The 21,992-nt window shown below is 32.7% G+C and overlaps 1 protein-coding gene across 11 annotated transcripts in view; it reads right to left on the bottom strand.

Moving 5' to 3' along the window:
* LOC145288061 (RNA-binding protein FXR1-like) overlaps nt 1-21,992 on the bottom strand; it is a 134,018-nt gene that overhangs the window by 105,333 nt on the left and 6,693 nt on the right. For all 11 annotated transcript variants that reach the window (XM_080136098.1, XM_080136097.1, XM_080136102.1 and 8 more), the window contains exon 3: nt 21,611-21,707. In XM_080136098.1, coding sequence (XP_079992224.1) covers nt 21,611-21,707 — 97 coding nt within the window. The remainder of the gene's footprint in view (nt 1-21,610; nt 21,708-21,992) is intronic.

The raw sequence follows: 21,992 nt of genomic DNA, 5'->3' as shown, positions 1-21,992 counted from the left end.
AAGGTCATTTTAGGCTAAATTCATATGTAAAATTGTTCTCTCACTTCTAGTTTTTGTTAAGTTTATCAAAATGTTCCCATAAAATTGCCTAAAACATTTTTTTCTGGGATGGTGGTGGCTGGAGATATTGTAAAGGATGTTAATCTACCCCCCCCCTTTTTTTTAAATGCTGAAAGTATTGGTCATGGTTTGTTTTTAAGTTCAGTAAATAATATTGAGTCATAAAATTTGAAAAAATTAAAATATATTTGTTCGAAGAAATTGAGAAAAAACATGGCAGTCAGGAGAGATTAAAAAACGAAGCAGGTCAAGAAACAAATCTTACCAAAAGCAAGACACATTCTACCTAGATAGTTTTTTTTGTTGTTATTTTAACTTATTTTAAAGCGTTTATTTTGGTTGAAACAAGTAGTGTAGTGTTACATTAGAATAAGAAAAAAATGGTGGACACAAGTCATCTTTGGAGTCTTGATAATTGTTCAAAAATCAAAATATAAAAATACTTGAAGAAATCCAATATGAGGGAATGAAACAGGAAGCTTTCTATGGTTAAACAAGTCTTCTATCTCCATAGAGAATCGTTTGAAGTGAGAGGCGAAAACTCAAAGCGAGAGAAATAAAATTTAATCAAAAGAAAAATATGTAATGATTTGGCAGAAATCAGTAATATGATTTAAGAGGAAATCTACATCTAAATTACAAAAAGCAGAAAGTTTTTATGGGGTTAGGATAATAACCACTTTAATAAATCAAAAGAATTTATATTATGTAAAAAAATTAATAGATGAATTTAAGTGAATTCCTATTAAAAACAAATACAGTTACAAAATTGCAGGAAAATGGCCAAAATTTGTTAAAGAGAAGAAAAGAGGGTATTTCTTTGTTTCCCCACTAAGCAAATTAGGCACAAGGCCATTTTTTAATGTGGAGAGTGAAGGGAAATGGGGACCAGCTCCCCGGGGAGTGGGTGAGCTGGATAGTGATAATTGGTATGAAGGGTTTCCCCTACACTGACCAATAACTTATATGTGGGGTTGCCCCCACATATGGTCTTTGCTTGCAGTATCTGTCGGAACAGATACTACACTTTGATCTCGGCCCGAAGGCCAACAACAGAAAAGAGGCTCATGCAGGATACATTTAGGAAAAAAAAAAAAAAAAAAATTGTAAATTTATTTTAGACACATGAACATTATAACATTCACAAGTAGGAAATGAAATTGGAATTTTTAAGTGCTTCAGTTTTTAGTTATCTAATTAAGTGTAAAGAACACAAAATAGAATATGAAGGAAGATTAAGAATTTCAGTTTTTCAATGAGATTTCTTGAAGAGCAAAATTACAAAAATGTTAGCAACAAACTGAAGTTAAAATTTTGCATTTTTAAACAGAAAATCGTCATGAATAATCTATACACCAAGATGGAATCATGAAAGCAGGAAGAGATTCTCCAGTCATAAGAGCACTTTTATTTATTTTTTTTAATTTCAAATTTAAGAATCAATGAAACACATTCTACATCAGTTTTCTAAATATTGAAGCACCAAATCAATATTAATGCAATCACCTTTCAAATGATTTTAAAACCAATCTTATGCTTTATAGATGGATAAGAATGCTAAGGCATGATACAAGAGCTGATGATTTTAATGGTCAACAGGAAATTCAGTAGAAAAATACATGGGACAAAGTTTATTTTATTATGAAGATGTAAAAAAATTTAATGATTTTAATCTTCACTTGAATTGCTTCAAGCATTTTTTTTTTTTTTTAATATTTTTGTTTAACATGGTGGGATGATGTGTTGCAGAGCTTTTAGAATTTGATTTCCCAACTAATCTATCTCTGGACAGGTCTTTATTTTTTCTCAAATCCATCATTATTACTCTAGATCATAAACAAGTTTTGTGGTGCAAAAATGAAGGAAAATAGTGAAATTCCATCAATTTTTAACTTTGGGTAACTCCTTTATTTTGATAAGCTTTGGATGTAAACAAAATTTTATCTTGTGTCCTTGATAATTTTAATGTGCATGATATTGTGCACCCATGTATAATAGAAACTGTCTTAAAAATTCAATTAAAAAATTTTGATGAATTATTTGCCCCATTATCTGATTTTAAATGGTCCAAATGAGGTTTTTTATGGGTTTGTTATTCGAAAAGAACTTAAGCATGATCTGAGCTATAAAAAATAACATTTTATTTATAACTGTTGAAACAAATTTTATATGAACAAAGTTGTGTTTCAGAGTTTGTTTTTTTTTTGTTTTTTTTTTAACACTTGTGACTTTTAGAGGTAATGGAATTTTGCTTAATGTTTAGGATTGCTTATTCAAACAATTTTTGCTTTCATTATGATTTTCATTCAGTTATATTTATAGGCTTTTTTTTTTTTTTTTTTACTTTTTCAAAACCTGCAGTTTTAGCTATATACTGAAAAGTGGTTTCTGGACCATTAGCATACAAGACCGTAAATTTTCTAATTTCAAACAAAATATACCTAGTCATAATTTGATGGATAATTATGCTATCAAATAAAATACAGTATTTTTTTTTTTATTATTTTGCAAAGATGACCTACATTAAAAGTTTATATATAACTAGCCTACCTCTAGCCCGGTGTTGCCCAGGAATTCATAGTAAGCAAAAGTTCAACGCCCAAGCCAGAATTAATGATGAATAATGTTAGCAATATTAATAAAATTGTAATTCTACTATTACTACTTATAGTACTAAAATAAAGAGTAATAATGTTAATAGTAATACTAAGAAAAATATAAAAATACTGATTAACAAACTCATGATACTAATAGAACCATAGAAATAAAAGTAATAGTAATAACATTAACTAAGAATAAAAAATACTAAAAGACGTTAATAATAGTAATACAGTCATGAGTAAAAATAATCAGAATAGTAATAGAAAAAAAAAATGGCTAATAAAATACATCAAAATAACCAAAAATATGAAGAATGTAGAAAAGCAAAATAGTACTATTAGTCAAAATGTTAGCAATAACAAGCCGCGCGTGTGGTCCCCTCTGATGCTGGATGAGAGATGGCGCCACAAAAAAAAAAAAAAAAAAAAAAAAAAAAAGTGAAGAAATGATGAATGTGAGAAGTGTGAAGGGCTAACGTTGCCATCATATTTTCGTCAAGTTTCAGAAAAATCTAATGGATGGGGCAAAAGTGTCATTTTTGTAATTTGGGGGCGCCGAATCCAAGTGAAAAATGGACAAATGGTGCAGTTTCATGCCCTAAGATGTATATTTGAATTCAGCACCATGAAAAACCACTATATAGACAAAGGTTTTGAATAATATGAAAAAAGAGCTCCAAAAAGGCATGTTTTTTTTAGCCCTAAATGTCCCAGAGGGATACAAACCAGAATTTTGCCCGGGTCACCCATACTGAATTTATATAAACAATGGCCTCCACATTTTGGCCAGGTTTCAGGAAAATCTAATGGATGGATTAAACGCTATGGGGCAAAGAGTGTCATTTTGGGCCATTTTTGGCCTCTTGAGCCTCTGGGAACGCCAAATCCCAGCGTAAATAGATAACAGTGCAGTTTCAGGCCTTAACACATGTATATTGTTTATAATCTAGAGTTGACCACTGTGAAAAAACACTAGTCAAGCATATCAAGTTTCTGTTGAGAAATGTGAGGAAAAAAAAAAAAAAAAAAAAAAAAAGCCCCAAAAAGGGGCATTTTTAGCACTGAAAGTCCCTGGGGACGCGAACCAGTATTTTGCCAGGGTCACCCATACTGGATTTATATTAAGAACAATGGGCTCCACATTTTGGCCAAGTTTCAGAAAAATCTAATAGATCAAAAGTTATGGAGCAAAATGTCATTTTTGGTCTTATTTTTTGCAAAAAGTTTTTGTTTTTACTGTGCACATCTATTTAATGAAATACAATTTGTGGCAAAATTTCAGGAAAAACTAATGGATGGTCATCTGGCAATCGTTCGGATGCCACTGAAAACATAGGTCCCTCTGATAAATCGGGAGACCAATACTAAATTCACCATCACAAACCACATTAATAAAGTTAGTTTCTGCCTTAACTGGTATCACATTAAAGTCATGAAGGGTCCAGGAGGATGGAAAGAGAGAACAAGCACTAACCAGAGATCCATTGAATGAGTGAATTGGAAAGGGACCTTGCGGAAACTTACTACTACCCAAATTCCAGTATAAACAGAAAAAAGGAAGAATGTAGGAAATTAAAATATTATTTTGAAAATTAAAGTCCCACTATCAAAAAAAAAAATTCAAGTTCAGCATCAACTGTCACCATATTAAACAGTTATGGTATATTTTTTATTAAATATCGGTTAATGTCTATAGTAACGAAAATACTAAAACCACCAACAACCACAACAATGAAGCCTGCTGCAGAATTAGTCGTTAAGGTTGTAATTTTTTTGTACTAACAGATTGTTATGCTAAAATACAACTTGAGTATAAATTTAAAAATGGAAACATGCTAAGGTATTTTTTTTTATCAAGTTAAGTGAAATTACAGAAACCCTGTCTGTAGCAATACTAAATAATATTCTGCAGACGTACCTGTTAATTTTAGTAATTATATATATATATATATATATATATATATATATATATATATATACACACACAGAGAGAAAACAAATGAATTTAACAAGGTTATTATGAGTGCTCAATAAAAAAAGAGCAAGATATATTTTATTGATATAGACAAATTTACATGGTCATGCCACTGGACATGCTAATGTGGTTTGTCAAGACCACAAGTCCTCATCAGGCAACTTAAAGTTTGTTTTCCACTGAAGAAGTCCAGTTCTTAAACCTATCTAAACAGTATAGGGAGATGTAAAACATGTCTTTGATGTATGTTATGGCTACATTGAAAGAATCTATGAGATTTGTGGTTTAAGAACCAAACTTCACTTTATTAAGTTGCCTGACAAGGACTTGTGGTCTTGACCAACCACCTGTCCATAACATTAGCATGTTCAGAGCCGTGCCTATTTATATATGCAATTTTCAAGTTTACTTGATTCATTTAATGGAGTATTTTTTTTTTTTTGTGGTAGTGGTGGAGAAAGTACCGTGGTAGGTTTTTTTTTTTACAAAAACAATAGATGAAAGTACTTTAAATATAACCAGAACTCTAAGAAGATGCCATTTTCTGCATAAGAAAGTTTAAAATGAACAAAACCTAGTCTTAGTTGTATTAATAAAAATATTAGAAATAGTAAAGATACTTCTACTAATAGTAAAATCAGTAATTGCTATAGGATCTGTTTATATATGGAGGTCAAAAAGCAATACAGAATCCTGTTTTAACTTTAGATCTAATGAAGCTTACTTAAAAAAAAAAAAAGAAAAGAAAAAGAAAAAAAAAAGAAAAAAAAGTTTTTTTCCTATTCAAGATCTCCGTACTTATGAATGGTAGAAAACATAAGGGGAAAAAAATCAATTCGGGTGTAAATATCTTGCGTTTATCATTGTGTATCTTTGTTTCTGATAATTAAGCTAAATGATTTATGTAAGTTATGGCTTTATATTAAAAATATAAATGAAAAGAAAAGTTATACGATATTTTAGAATTGTTTGGTTAAACATATTCAAAAATACAAACTCCTAGTCTGAATAACTACTGTCTCTAAGGTTAAGGTTTTTTCTAACTGCCAGTTATTCCATCAAACTAAAAATAAAAAGGGGGAGCATTTGTTAATTCAAGCTATTAGTCAAATGTATGTATAAAAGTGACTGCATTTAAGTCAGCAAATAATTTTTCAGTGGCACGTAGCTTGTATGGCTATGAAAAGACTCAGATACCTGGTTCTGTGGGAGGAACGTGAAACATTCGCTATGTGGGATTATGTATTTGAGAGTGTAGAAGAGGATAAAATTACGTTGATTAAACTGTGACAAATTGTGTATTCTTGCATGAAAACATGTTGCAGTCTCAGCTGAAAATGGTGAGTTTGAAAGAAATTGCTTAGTTTTCCTATAACTAAGAAAGTTATGGCAAAAAATTAGTTCTCAGTTAATCAATATAGATGAAAGACACTTGTTTGGGGATACCTATAACTCCCTACATTTTCCTTATCCTTCCTCTGACAACTTAACTATTCTACATTGAACATAAGAAATCTGTAAACAATTTAAAACCTAGTCTGTAGTTTCGCATACAGCGAACACACACACACAATGCACAGCATTTTCAGTTTGAGACATACACGGTTATTGCCCCTTATTTCTAGCAGGTGCAGGTTTCAGCCCATAAGTGACGATATCAACTTCCTCCTTCGTTTATTTCTCCCCCCCCCATGGCACGCAACAGTGACAGACGCGTCATGCACTCAGAGTTTGGTTACACACGCAAACAGACCTGGTAATGAAATGAATTGCTGGCGTACTGATACAGCCTTACAGAGGTAAGCTAAACTTTGCAAAAAAATCAGATAAATAATCTCTACAATTCTTGAATTAACATGAAACAAAATGTTAATTTCAGTCCATACATGATCGCAGAGATCAAGTGCACACTACACACACATGGTCTTGTACATTTTCCACCAAAATGTATTGTCTACATAAAGAAAAGTGTAAATATGATTTACATGTTTCAAATAAAATCTATGGTTGTACAGAAAAATTGCCAACACGCAATCTTACCAAGAAATCTCACATTCTTTAAATGCAGCTATAGCATACAAAGACGTGTTCTCCATACATCTCATCTCCCTATACTGTTCAGATAAATCTTCCTTTGCAAATCTATATCTTCAAGACTTTTTACAAGCCAGTATATTCTCATTTCTCTCCATGTAATGCTGAACTAAAGCTTGTTTAAAAAGCTTAATGAATTCAAAATTTTAATTTAGGATATATTTTGATTTTCATTAAAAGGTATGTTCAAGTTCTATGTGAATATCACAAAATGGCTTTCAAATTAATTGTTGCATAGGGGTGTTATTATTAGAAGTACCAAATATGTGCGTATGTTTTATACTGGTGATATTATTAAGATGATGTATATTCTGTATTGTTGTTGTTCATCTTAGAGTCTTAGTGAGAGATTAGAGTCTTAGGAGTGTTCATATGTCTTAAGATGTTCATATGTCTTAAGATGTTCATGTTGTAAGAGATAACATATTGGAGACATAAACAGGTATATATAAAGAGAGACAGTTCTGTATGAACAGGAGTGTTTCTATAAATATTGATACATATATTTCTTACCTATTTTTGAGATGATTTTCACAAAGTTCTTATAATATAAATGGACAATACCTTTTCTGTTGAATAACAACATGGAGACGCAGATACAAAAACATGTTGACGTCCTTTATTTCATCTTCGACCGGTCGGACACGATTTTATCTCAGGGATTCAAAGTTGTTACATGGTTATTTCTAAAACCTTCTCACTTCTAGAGGGTGCCTTGATTCTAACGGAGAATCGGTCTGAACCTCTGCTTCTCTCCGACTCCTTCTCCCAGACTGCCTCTAAAACTACCTAGATTGAGAACTCATAACGTCATCACATGATTAAACATGTGCTCATAAAGCACGTTGGATGATATGCGTCACATTGCCAAACTTGATATGATCCCGAGTTCAGTAACCTCTTTTTCAAATAACGTTTACAAATTCAATTGACGATTAAATTCCTTATTTTAATTTTCATTTTTATAACAGAACAAATTTCATCATTACATTCCTTTCCAATAACTGATATGTAAGCTAAACAAATGCAATTCTACATTCTTTATTTCAATAATATTCTGTATTTATTTTAACTTATGATTGGAATTTTCAATTCCAAATCTAGCTTTGCAAGTTCGAATCCTTGACTATCCTATTTCATATTTACATTTAACTAATTCCCTATTTTTTTTACTTACATGGAAAGGGGGCAGCCCTTTATCATGTAACAAAATTTCATTCATGCAGTTTTTGAAAGTTTTTTTTTTTTTAAAGGAGAAATGACCGAAAAGCTCAATTACATATTAAAGAACAGATATATATTTAAAAAAAAAAAAAAACCACCACTAGACATTAATCTGATTGTCAGTTGATTAACGATTTCATGGAAACACTGAAAATCCAGCCGATAAGATTAAAGATACTAGTGTGCGAGTTCTACAGTCGATGCTTTGGCAAACTGGCTATATGTTGAATATTGGATTCCCGGTGAAACCCTGAACAAACAAGAGATGACGCGGGGGAAGGGCATTCAAATGGGTTATTTCGATAGCAAAACAAACGTATTGAAATAGACGTTTTCAATAGAAGAATGTGCTAGAGAAAAATAGTTAATGAAATACAACAGTTAAAATTTAGATTAGAAAAATGAACAAAGGGGTTGGAATTTAGTTTAGAATAAAATACAGTTTAACAAAAAGGTTGCCCTCATTATGTGACATCAGTTAACAAAGAAATGATTTATCATACATCCACAAGATAGTCAGAGTTGAAACTGACTGGAGTTGAATCTTGAGGTCAATGGAAGCATCCAATGGGCCAACTGATAGAAGATCTAAGACTCTAGAGAAATGCATATAACTCAGAGAGAAGTTACAACCATGGAATAAAGTTATGTGAATTATAACTTGGTTGTTTGAATTGTAGACATTTACAAGAATCAAAATCATTTAATGGAGTTTTCAGAAGATGTATTCTGTGTAGCGTGACAACCATTGAAGAAGCCAGAAACAAGGAGATAAAATGTTTGCCTTTTGTCTAGTGTTCCACAGACAAAGATTATTCATCATGTAAATGAAGGGTCCTGCATGTTATTTATTCTAGTTGTGAACTGTATTTTAATGTGTAAACACCCACAAGCACACTGAAACGAGCAGACGCTGAACATTTTTGTTGATGGTAATGCTTGGTGATATTAAATAATTACTACTTTAATCCACAGGACTACGCATAAACTAAGAATACCAGAGAGAGAGCATACATGAACATTTATCTCAGAAGCAGCTAAGCAGCTATCGTGTGAGGTGGCTGCTAAGAGAAGTTTAAAATTATACAAATAACTTTTCATTACTTTATACTATCTGTTTAGTATCATTTGTATAAGGATAAGCATTTGCAAAACAAAAAAGTTAAGCATGCATGGTCCCCCATGAGTGCACAGTGAATGAGGCATAAAAAAAATGACTAAGTTGAGCAAGGGTGGATTTACTTTTGTTGGGGCGGGAAGAAAAAAAAAAAAAAAAAAAAAAAAAAAAAAAAAAGATTATATATTTATATACACTGTTCAAAATAAAAAGCAAATACACACACGGTGCCTTAAGTATGTAGATTTTTTTGTACACGCATTTAAAATTGTCATTAGACCCTTGAAAATTCAGTATGTTACTACTATACATACTATGAGATGACTGACCAATTTTTATGATTTCAGATTCAAATAAATAGCTACAGCAGGAATTGGAATACACTTTACTAAAGCCTGATTGTCAAAGCTGGTGAATTTCAAAAATGCAATCTGAACATAAAGACACATAAGAACTATAAGCAATAAAATTCTATTTTAAACTTAGAAAAAATGCCACAGAAACATATGGAATACTTCAGACTGCTTTTGGATCATCTTGCGTAAATTGAGCATCAGTTTTTGAGTGGCATAAGAGTCAAGGAAGAAGGGAGTCTGAGAGATGATGAGGTGTGGGAAGAATAAAGTCAGAATACCATAGTTGATTGGCCAAATAAAAAAAATTGATAAGGATCATTGTGTTCAGAGAGACAATAAATGTAGAATTTGATTGATGTCAGTGTGGGAACTGTATACACAATTATTTGTGAGATACAGAAGATTTGTGTGAAGTCTGTTTCAAAGGTGCTCAGAGAAGATCAGAAAAACAGAAAGAAAAGTGTTATGACAGCAGGGAGATGCTAGAGCTGATTAATTCAGATCCCACAGTTTTTGATGTGCTGGTGACCTGTGATGTGTGATGAAAGCTGGATCTACTGCTATGAGCCAGAGACAGACCTCCCAGATCCAAGAAGGCCAGATAGCCAATCCACCCAGAAACTTGTCCCTTTTTTTAACACGGGCATGATCTACATGCACTGGGTTCCCACTGGACAGACAGTCAACAAGGAATACTATGTTGAGATTTTAAGGGAGTTCAGGAAGAGATTCTGTCAGAAGAGGCCAGCAATCTTTAAATAGAGTTGGTGGCATTTCCATCAGGACAATGTGCCAGTCCAAAACTATCCTTGTCACAGACTATTTGACTAAGATGGGCATCAAGACAGTTCCTCACCCTTTCTATAGTCCAAACCTTGTTCCCTGTGACTTTTGGTTATTCCCTAGGCTCAAGCAAAACCTAAGAGGCTGTCCTTACAAGACAATTGAGATGAAAGAGGCTGTGATGAGGGTCATTGACACTCACATAAGAGAACTTATGCCTTCAGAAGTTGTTGGAATAGTGTGACCTTTCAACGTGGTCTTACACGACCTTGAACCTCTGATCGCGGCCCAGTTATGATCTGCACCCTGGTCGGTACAGTTATGATATGTCGACTGGGCAACCAGGTCTGCCAACCGTTAGTACGTCGCGTCACCCAGTGAGTTCTTCATTAAGGCGTTGGGGATTCTTCTCGGATGCTCGGTCCTCAAGGCCTGTTCTCCGTGGATCGTCTAGTTATTCTGGGTGCTCGTTGACGTTCTCTCTCTTACTTAATCTCTGATTTTTCATTTCTTTTATAATACAATTATGGAATGATGACGACACCCATGTGCGTCATCGACCAATCAAATTGCTTGATTATAATTCGACGGGGCCTTTTCTCATTGGTTGATTATACTTTGACAGGGCCCTTTTTCATTGGTTGATTATACTTCGATAGGGCCCTTTTTCATTGGTCCATTTCCAAAATTGGATTGACTCCTCCTTTAATTAACGCCCAACTTACACGTTGTATTATTTAACTCCTCCCTGGCTTACTAATGGAATTTTTACATATCCAAGAAAATTATTTTTCCTTTGACTTAAAGTAAATCACGCGATTTTATTTGTTTTAAAATTATCTATTGATCTCATTTTTCGCTTTGATAATTCAAAGGAATTTTAGTTTATCTTTGAATTAAGTTCTGGTTGTCGGCCATTCCATTATATCAGACATTTTGTTTACGTCAAAAGACCAAGAATGCATTTGTCGCTTTGAACTTATCGGACAACACATTTTCCCATCCGAGCAAAAATATTTCATAACTTCAATTTTCGTTCGACCTGATTCACCAAATGACAATTCTCGATACGTTATATTATTGTTTTGAAATTTCGGACAATTCATTTTTTCCCTATTCTTTGTTCTAAAGCATAATGCCGAGTCACTGCGTGTGTTTCGCTCAGATCAAAAACAACCCGACTTTTTCAACTTGTCAAACTTACAGATCAACCTTGGCTCATAGTTTTGCCAATTGCGGGTGTGAAATCCCCAACCCTCCGACTCCTGCAAAACCTATGATTTCGGCCATTTCAGATCAAACGCCTGTGTATTTTGGCTAAAATATTTTATGCATTCTTTTTCGCTTTTGAAGATTTTGTGATTTAACCTCTCGCTACAGAGGCACTTTTGCCGCCGCCATCTCAACAGACTTAGCTCAGAATTTATTGACAAAAAAAAATTAATAATTTTTATTCCTTCAACACCCGATCATCGTCCGGGAACAAAAAAATTACTTTTAACCAAAAGAAACGTCACATCAACCCTACAGGTTTGATGCGGCCTCTCTTTAGTGTTACAATAGTACAACAAGTGCATTGCAGCTGGAGAAGATTACTTCAAAGGAAACTACAGATTTATGTGTATACTATCAATAAAAGTGCCCATGCAAAAAAAGTTTGGAAACTTATTGAAGGCACCTTGTATTAGTGTAGATTTAAAATATCTGAAATATGCTTTGGCAATTAACCATACCACTTTCAATATACGCACTCTTAAATTACTATCTCAACTCACTAAGCAAGTTTCCAGGTCAATTATACTTGCTTTTTCTCCCACCAAAATTACCCAAGAAAAAAAAAAAAAAAAAAAAAAAAACTGAAAAGGAAAATCAACTCCTGAAAATGATCATGAAGATCAAAAGCACTCAAGATAGCAGATAAACTTTCTGAGTTCATCATTCTCCACAAATTACTATTGGAAACAAGGAAATTTGCTCACCAAGTAGACTAATTAAAAAAATTACAAAACTAGTCTTCTGACTTGTACTAAATACATAAATTTGTTATGTATGCTTATAAAGATTTTTTTCGGATGATTAGTAGTGTGTATGAAACATAAAAACTGTTTTGTAATTTTTTAAAAATCTTGAGAAATTCACTTTTGATTACAAAAAAAAAAAATGTTAAAGTTAGAAAAAAAAAAAAAATTTTTTTTACTTTGTCTAACGCTCATTCCTTTTTACTATGCAAGATTATGAGGCTAAATTGATATGTCCCACAAAATTTCTCAACATGGAAACTGTCAAAATGATTACAAAAAAAAAAACAGGAAGAACTGATAAATAAAATGAAAATAAAGAAAAGAGTAAAAAAAAAATGTAAATGAATATGAAATGATATATTAGTTTAAGTAGTAATAGAAAATGTGATATATAATAAAATCATATAAGATATAGAAAAGATATATCAAAGACTTGAGGTACCATAAATTATTATACACAAACAAGATAGCTTCCATCTAAAATTATTATTTACTGTGATTATGATGTAATTTTATGCAAGATTGTAAGTGAAGCATTAATATGTTAGGGATTCATTCAGTTAAATAAATCTAACTGATGCTTATAATGCAATATCCAACTCTTCACCAGAGAGAAAGAGGAATAAATAAGTATTGTAAGGAAAATCTAAGCATTAGATGAAGAGGGAAACAAACTAGCAAGACCTGTAGAAATTCCATGGAATGAGAAATATATGTAATCAACAAATCTATATATCTATAAAAGTGAACGTGTCTGCCTGTACATTTCCCTACACAATAACTGCCAATTTTCAGTCTACAGACTCGAAATTTTATATACAGGGTATGGAGATTTGGGAAAATCTTTGTAATCCGTTTTCGGGCAGAAATTTGGCTGTTAAGGGGTCAGCGTTCAACAATTTGACCTTTGAGAACTCTACCAAACTCCGACAATTTTGGGGATAAACAATTGAAATTTTAGATATAGGTTCCTTGAACATGGATCTAACTTAACTTGATTTGAGCTCAAAACAATAAATGTTAAGGGGTCATAATAGGGGTCAAAGTTAAAGAAATTTGACCTCTGCGGTCTCTACCAAATTACAATTTCTGGTCTAAACATTTGAAATTTTACATAAAGGGTATTCAGGAGATAGGGAAAGCTTTTTAATTGGTTTGGGTCGAAAATTTGAGTTACCAATATATAAATGTACGTATGTATGTTTGCATGTATGCCTAAAACTTTCGATAGAGGTGACGGATTTTCACAAGATTAGTATCGTTTTGAAGCTCAACCCTTTAGACGACAAATTGGCTAAAAACATTAATTTCTTCACCCTCAACTTGGCACATTTCTACAGGGAGGGGGAGGGGAGTCGCTTTTTCCACCGATATTTTCGAAAGTCATCCCCTCTTTTCGATTGTCTAGCCTTAATTTAAACCTACGTCACTTCCGGTTTGGTGGTGTTCATAACAGCAAAGACGTCACTTTTTTTCCCCCATTCTTTTCCTCCTTCGCGGTACGGGTTCTAGCCTGTCTTCCTACTAACACTTTTTTTTCCTGCTCAACACACCTCCAAACACCTGGGCAACGCCAGCCCTTATGCTAGTGTTTTTATGAAGCTGATATTTTTCTGGATAGTGCAAAAAATTATTTTGGCAGAAAAACCAACAATACGCAGCAAATACAAATTTAACATTTTTATGAAAATAGTGTCCATTGTATTTTCAATATATAGAACCGACCCAAACGAGATAAATTAAAAAGTACTAATACTCAGAAAGTAATATTGTGCCACATAGTTCAATACAAATAACATCACACTGTAAGAAACTTTCATTTACTCCTTTAGTCCAGCACTTCTTCAGAAATATTGTTTTTGTGCCCTGTTTCTTTCAAATGTAATATTTCACTGACTTTCTCCAGTGAAGAACAGCTGCACACCATAAAAATGATCATATGGTGTTTGGAAAGGTTGCTGAATTCGGCTTTGTCAAGTCAAATTTTGCGTTGTTGAAGCAGTTTCCCCTTTTTCAAAGTATAGCGTACATACTAGGGAAGGAATAGGCAGAATCTATTATATAAGAGTCACTAATTCTTACAATTTTTTATATACTCCCTAGATTATAATATCTCCAATTTACAAAAGGAGGTCGTCTATCTTATTTGAGCGCTTTTATTTTATAAAATTCATGCTAGCCCATGGTCCAGTCTGTTCGTGTTTTCCTTAAAAAGTGAAACTAAATCAAAAGCCAAGCAAGCTTCTTAGCCCTTCATGCCAAGACGTCCAGAAAGCAATAAGCATTGGTCAATACAGGGAAAACCCCTCATATCAGACAATTGCTATTCATTTGGACACTCCCCTTTTTATGGGGAGCTGGTTTTCCCCAACATCGAGGAAACAAACACACAGAAACCTTCAAGCTTAACTGGCTTGAAGCCAGAATTAACTGCGTAATTTCATTCACCTATAGCGTGACGTTCATTTAAGCACCTGTATTTTTAATTGCTTAATTTCAACCATTTTCACTTCTCTGCCTTCTTAGCATAGCGGTAACATGTCACGTTTTCTTTTCTGCCTTCGTCTCAAGGCTTCGGGTTCAAGCTTACCTGCCTACCAAAATTTTTTCCCCCACACACACACAAACACCTGGGCACTCCTGCTAGTCTATTTTATAAATCCCACCGTTTGTTTAAATGTATGTTTGTATGTCTGCCTAAAACTTTTGACACAGGTGATGGATTTTCACAAGATCGGTATCCTTTTGAAGCTCAACCAACGACATATATAGAAAAATTGGCTAAAAAACATGAATTCCTTCACCCCCAACTGGTCACTTTTCTACAAAGAGGAGGGGGGCACTTTTTTCGACAATATTTTCATCCCCTCTTTTCAATTGACTAGCCTTAATTTTAACCTTCACCACTTCCAGTTATGCAATGGACGCAACGACAAAGTCATGTTTTTTTTTTCATGTTCTTTTCCTCCTTCGTGGTACAGGTTCGAACCTACCTACCTACTACCACTTTTTTTTTTTTTTTTTTTTGGCTCAACAAACCTACGGGCACCCAGGCTAGTGTTATATAAATAAAAGAAAAGATAAAATCATAAATAGAAAAATATTAAAGATATAGCTATCATCTTGAAGGATTAACATTTACTTACAATTCTCGACTAGTTGAAATAATAATTTATTTAGTTTATCTAACATATAGATATATAACTTGTTTTTCCACGAGGGCTAGACAAGATCAGTATGTATTGTGAAGAAAAATACAAACAATGGGGGGGGGGGGCTAACAAAAATATGCGTATATGGTGATGCAGTTGTTGTTTTTGCCTGTTGCACTTAAGATGCAGTCCATCAATTCCAGTAGTTTTGTTTATAGCTTTATTATGTATTTACTGAAGTATTGGTTAATGATAAATTATTGCACAAGATTAGTGATGTGATGTATGTAACCTAGAAGCTTTGAGCATGTCTCCATGCAAAAAAAAAAAAAAAAAAAAATTTTTTTCAGGTTTAAAAGATGTTGAAAGAGAAATCCCTTTAATATTTCAATCATAATCCAACCTTACAGATTGACTACATTTTACATTAACTGCTAATTGACACTACATGCTAATCACAAATATTAACCCATTTAGATGGAAGCTGCATCATTATCTATTTCATCCATATCTATATCATTTTTTATTACATGATTTTATTATACACTTTACTACTATTACTCGTATAGCATATTTTTTACTCTTATTCTTTCGTTTTATCAATCACTCCAATTCAAATGTTTAGTGTTATTTAAAATATTAGAATCAGTTGCTTTTAAAATTCATGACAAGATGAATGCAAACATGTTCATTTTGGTAATGATATTTTGCATGAACTTGCATGTTAAAACAAAGAATGAATGTGACGAAGTTGAAAATTCCAGTTTTCTTTTTCGATAAAATGGAAGAGTGCTTAAAATATTAAAATTTTAAATTATAAAAAACATTGTTTCTATGCTTCGTGCGTGTGTGAAAGAGCTGTCCAAAGAAAGCCATTTGGAAAATCTATAATAGTTTGGAGAATAATGGGCAATCAACAATTATCCTGCCACCCAACCAACATTATGTCACCCGTACATCATCTTATGTGGGTAAATTGCTTGGCCAGCGATTCGCCTTGAACTTTTATCACTTCCTCCCAAACTTTCCACTGCAGATTGAAGCCACACACTACAATCTGGTCATCACCTTTTCCTCAGGGAGGCATATGATAAAAGAAACCATGACACATTGAAAGCATGTGGATCTGATCTTATTTCAGCTATTACCATAAAGAGATATTTTACTGGGCTATCCCCTGTTCTCTAAACTCTATAACAAGTGCCTTTGCCAAATCTTACTTCCCTAGTAGTTGGGAAAATTGCCTCTGTGGTACCAATGTTTAATTATTGTCAAAGAATCGACTCACATAATCACTAGTGATATTGCACCACTTTGTTAATGCTAAACTTTTTTCTGACAAACATGTAAGCCCATCCTACTGCAGATATTGTAACAGTCATCTCAGAAGGCATTTACCATATACTGGATAAAGCTGGTGAATCTAGGGTGATAGCATTTGATATATTCAAAGCAATTGACAGAGTCTGGTATCAAGATCTTATGAAAATGTGTACAGTATAAAATGTGTACAATATAACTGGATGAGTAGTTAATATAATCAAATTCTTTTTAGCTAAAAGAAAGACCCCAGTTTATAGTTAATTGTAGATCTAAACATGAAGGTGCATCACAGGGGTCAATCCTTAGATATTATTCTCCATCTTTATGAAGACTTCCTTGTTATAAATGGATATATTTGCTGGCAACACCACTTTTTTCTCAACATGAACATATACATATCCAAGACAATAACTTCTTGTCTGTAGTAAAAAAGGTACATAAATGAATGGCAACATTGAATGCTATTAAGACAAAGCTCTTCCTTAAATTATAAACAATTCTTTCAACCATCAACTGCTATGGTTAATAGCATTCTGAACTCCAACTATTCTGCCAAACATTCACAGATAACAGCAATTGTAACAAGTACATAAACATTGCTCAAGTTGCTGCAAGGTGGTCTCTACATAGAGTTTCTCATAGCTGCCAATATCCTATATCTCTACAAAGTCACCATTCACCCATGTATGGAGTATTGTCAAATCTGGGTTGGTGCATTAACAAGTATGACAGTGTGAAAAAAGCTCATAGGACCCACACTATCTAACCAACTCAAGTCTATCCCATCGCTGCAATGTTACATCCCTGTGTGTCTTTACTTTAATAACATGTGCTCCAACAAATGTGATGCACTGGAGCTCCTACATAAATACTCTACCAACCTGTCAGTCAGCAAAATCTCATCTGTTCACTGTAGAAGTCCCCCAGATGCTAGACTGCTAGCCACTGGAATTTCGTTTGTGTACAGAAGTTTAAATGTAATGTGAATAAACATCTCATAGTACATATACCACTTAAGATGTCCCGAATTTACACTAGTCCCCTTAGTGGCGTCTTGTTTGCGCTGAAGCAAAAATTTTTTTTTAATTATTACAACTCTGTGTGGCTTAGACTAACTATCCAAGAACAGAAATCATAACCAGAGAGATCAGAGTCCAATATCTTTCCTTTGCTCCCACATGCTGGTCCTATTAGAAAACTGAATACTTTAAATATTAAGCATTCCTACCTGTTTACATTCTAGCAAAAGCTTTAACGAAAGTTACAAAAAATGCATGATTTACTATGAGTAAATTGCACACAAACAGTTGGAGCACATCACTATTTTTTGATTTAATTTGCCTAGAAGTATATAAATAAAACAGATGTAAGTATGCAAAAATATTTAACCAATAAACTCAAACTACTGGTCACATAACATTGTAACTAAAAAATAGTAATCAATACACAAAGAATGGTTTTTACAAGTAAAATCTTTGGATAGATGAATAACATGTACAGAAATATATGGACAAGTCGAAATGCAAAATGATTATTTCAACTTGCTGACATTTCTTAACTCTTGTGCAAATTCATTCATAGCTTTAAGTGGTGTAATTTTAAATCTCATCTGTGAATAGCTTAAACAGTAGGGAATGTAGCTGGAGCACTAAATGTTCTAGTTTCAATTCTAACTGATGGCACCCAAATCAGTTTTCTAGATATAGATATCTATATAGATAGATATCTATATCTCTCCACACACACACATCCTCTTTTATTACACAAGGAAGAAATTTGCCAGCTCAATTTCAATTATTTAGGGCAAAAGTCAAAGCAAATATCAAGTCAGACAACCAGTCTTCAAAAACGAATTTGGAAAGAAATAATTCACCATTTCCACAATGAGAAGTGTTGGGTTTTTTTTTTTTTGGGGGGGGGGGGGTTGATGCTAATTTATATGGTTTTGTTAAAAACAATTTTTTTTTATAAACTTTGTAAAAAGAAAAAAAAAATGCCAGTCCATATAAATTAAAATCAATTGCTTCTATTTTTTCCCCAAGCTTAAAAAAAACTGAGTTTAATTTTGTCAAATATCTTTTAGGGGTATTTAGAATCAGTGGTTGTCTTGTTACAGTTTGCTCCAATGACATACCTGGAGAAATAGTAGGAGCAGTTGTCAAATGAAACGTTTTTATAAGCAAATTTTGTTTTAAATATAAACTTAACTAAAATTTGATAAAAATGAAAGATTTGAGATTTTTAAAAATTGTCAGTCTTAAATAAGTTTGTTAACCCATATAATATAAAAAATTGGTCCACAACCAAGAGACATAACTGGTTTCAGCAAATTAGGCATTCAATGAAAAGATCCTATCAGTTTTAAACGTTACAATAATCTTTTGCTTGGTAAAGTCCTAAACAGTTATGGAACTTATATAGGACATAATCTTAGAAACAAGCTGAGTAATATAGGGAGATTGTATTTTTATAAATTTTATCATATAAAAGGAGTGGGACACTGTACATTACCCCCAAAAGAAAGAAAAACAAATATCACAATTCAAAACTCATGCTGTTATTGTTGCTTATACCAATCACGAGTATTTTTCTCGTGCACACACACACAAGAAACTTGTCACTACTGCAAATTGGTCTCTTGCATGCTAAATTTAATAATTAAAGATCACCCTTCCCTAGATTAAAACTTTTTCAAGGTTTCCAACAGTTAAATTTTAACAATTTTGTCTAATAATATCAAAATACTTTCATGATTATTTCTAATTACAAGAGCTGGGACTTCTTTTGCTTGTTCTACAACATTTGAAGGAAACTTCAATCATGTCAGATTGTACATCACTTGGAATGGGTTAGATATATAAAAATCAACTTAATAATTGTAGTTTAAATAGTTTGTTTACTTATAAAAAGAATTTCAAGAAAATTCAAGACTGGTCACTTTTCCCATGCAAAAAAAAAAAAAAAAAAAAAATCATTTCACATTTACAGCTGTTTGGAGCAAAAAAAAAAAACTGGCTGCAAAAAATGCAATTGATAAAAGTACATACATGTTATATTTTTAGAAAGATTCGATTTTTTTTTTTACTATACCAAGATCCAATTTGACCAAAAATACAAGTTAAATCGATTAAAATGCAAATCTGTAAATGCCACAAAATAATAAACGATTAGCTGACAATTTTCGTGTTACGATCCCGTCAAGTAATACGTACAATTATCTGCAAATTTCAGTAAACAATTAAGCTGAGCAAAAAGCCAAGTGATGTTTACCAACTCAAATGCCATTAGTCTATCAGTCCAAAGCATTAAGAGATGCCAATGACCATCCAAGACCAGTATTGAACACATCTTTAAATATGGAAGGACTATCCACAACCAAGGACTTTTTGCAATGTTTGCAGAGAAAACTGATATTCCATCTAGAAGAAATCCACTGTGGATCTAAACACTTATGCCTTCATATAAACAGAAGGATCACTTAAAAATTACATGAGAAACATGGAAGCATCATGCTATGAAAAAATAAGACACTCATCAAATCAAAAGATTGATGAAAATAGCATTGAAATACAAACCGCCAAGTTCAGAAGAATTACAATCACCCCAGTCTACAAACTGTTCACACCATTTGTAATGCCAGAAATGTCATTATCTGAGAAACCAAAAGATTGCAATTGAAGATTTTAACAACCATAGAACACAATGTTAAAAAGTAAGCGCGTGGAGATGCAGTGAAAGCACAGGTTGGAACCAATCGGCCTAAATAATTAATCTAAATCAGGATGCAAAGACACCATCGTCCTTTAACAAACGATGGAAAGCAGAATGCAATCCTGGTACTGTGTTTGTCAAGCAGAATATCACGAAGCTGACGCTGGAGCAACTGCCCAAAGCCACCTCACTGGCATCACAGTCAATGCTGCAATCACCCCAGCCACAATTCCATTCAGAAGGAGAGCCAATTTTGAGAAAGCAAACTGGCTTAGCTTACAAGATTGCTCATCTCCCAGTGAACCCTAGAAAATATAATTTCCCAAGTTTTGTGCACCAAGTAGTTTGGAAGAATATTAAGAGGATGCTACACTCTTGAAAGACCTGGACCAAGCTCAAAGCCTAAAACTACATGAACAATATCAACAATATGCAATAGCCTGACGAATCTTAACGAGGATGAAATGCAGAAAATTATGTTTAACTTGATTGAAAACTTAATATCTATATCAGAGATAAACTAGTTTCCAATCAAGTAATTTTCTTTTTTGTAACACTAAGAAAAATATTTTTGCCTAAATAATTCCAGTTAACAGCTATAATTTTAAAGTGTTTTTTTTTTTCAATTTCTACATTAAAAACATGAATATTAATCCATATCATCTAAATATTTTGGAAGATAGATGAGAATAACTTGCAAGGTAGTTAATCTAAGCACTCAAACTTGCAAAAATGTTGGACAGAAATCTTAAATTTAGAATTAAAAAAAAAAAAAAAAAAAAAAATTATGAGTGAGTATGTAAAGATAAAATCTTATAAAATGTTTAAATTTTACAAAATTTAAAAAACAATTTTATTCAAAATTTCAACTTTTAACATACCTTTCAAGTTATTTAGCAAATTAATGTTGAATATTTTCAAGCTAACGCAGCTGTTAGTGGATTAAAAACTAAGAATGTTACACCACAAAATGCTAAATTTGCAGAAAAAAAAAAAAAAGTTCGAGAAAAATGAGCAGAGCAAAAAGTTTTTTTTTTTTTTCCCCCTTATATAAAAGGATTTGAACTGAAACCATTCCATGAATAATAAAAATCTGAATATGAAAACTTATAAAAATTTCTATTAGAAATCCTTATTTGCTTCATGAAAAGGAAAAAAAAAAAAGGATTGCATTTAACAATTTAGAAAGTTTACCTCCACTTTATCATCAACTTTATATTCCAACTTTGGTGGAGTCTCTTTAGGCAGTAACCGGACATCAGAAAACTTAATCCTTCTCTCTGGTATGGCGCTGGAAAAGAAAAAAAATTACTTTTCTCATAATTTACAAATTCCATGCCATTTACACAAACTAATAAATATTCTACAGCAATTTGACAGTCAAAAGATAAAGTTTGTAAATTGATAATACCTTAAACTCATGACAAGGAAATGTCACTTTTAAAAGAACAAAAAAGAAACTACTTTGCAGCACATGAGGACTAGAAATAGTTTTAAAGAGTCTCTAGGCCAATCTGATGCCATACAACTCAAGAGATACCTGTGGCAAACCTATGCTTTTGGAAATGGTACAGTG

The sequence above is a fragment of the Euprymna scolopes genome, chromosome 11, assembly GCF_053919585.1.
Source record: "Euprymna scolopes isolate OS-2025 chromosome 11, ASM5391958v1, whole genome shotgun sequence".
NCBI lineage: Eukaryota > Metazoa > Mollusca > Cephalopoda > Sepiida > Sepiolidae > Euprymna > Euprymna scolopes.
The sequence above is the reverse complement of the archived record's forward strand: the minus strand, read 5'-3'. Positions and strand labels throughout refer to the sequence as shown.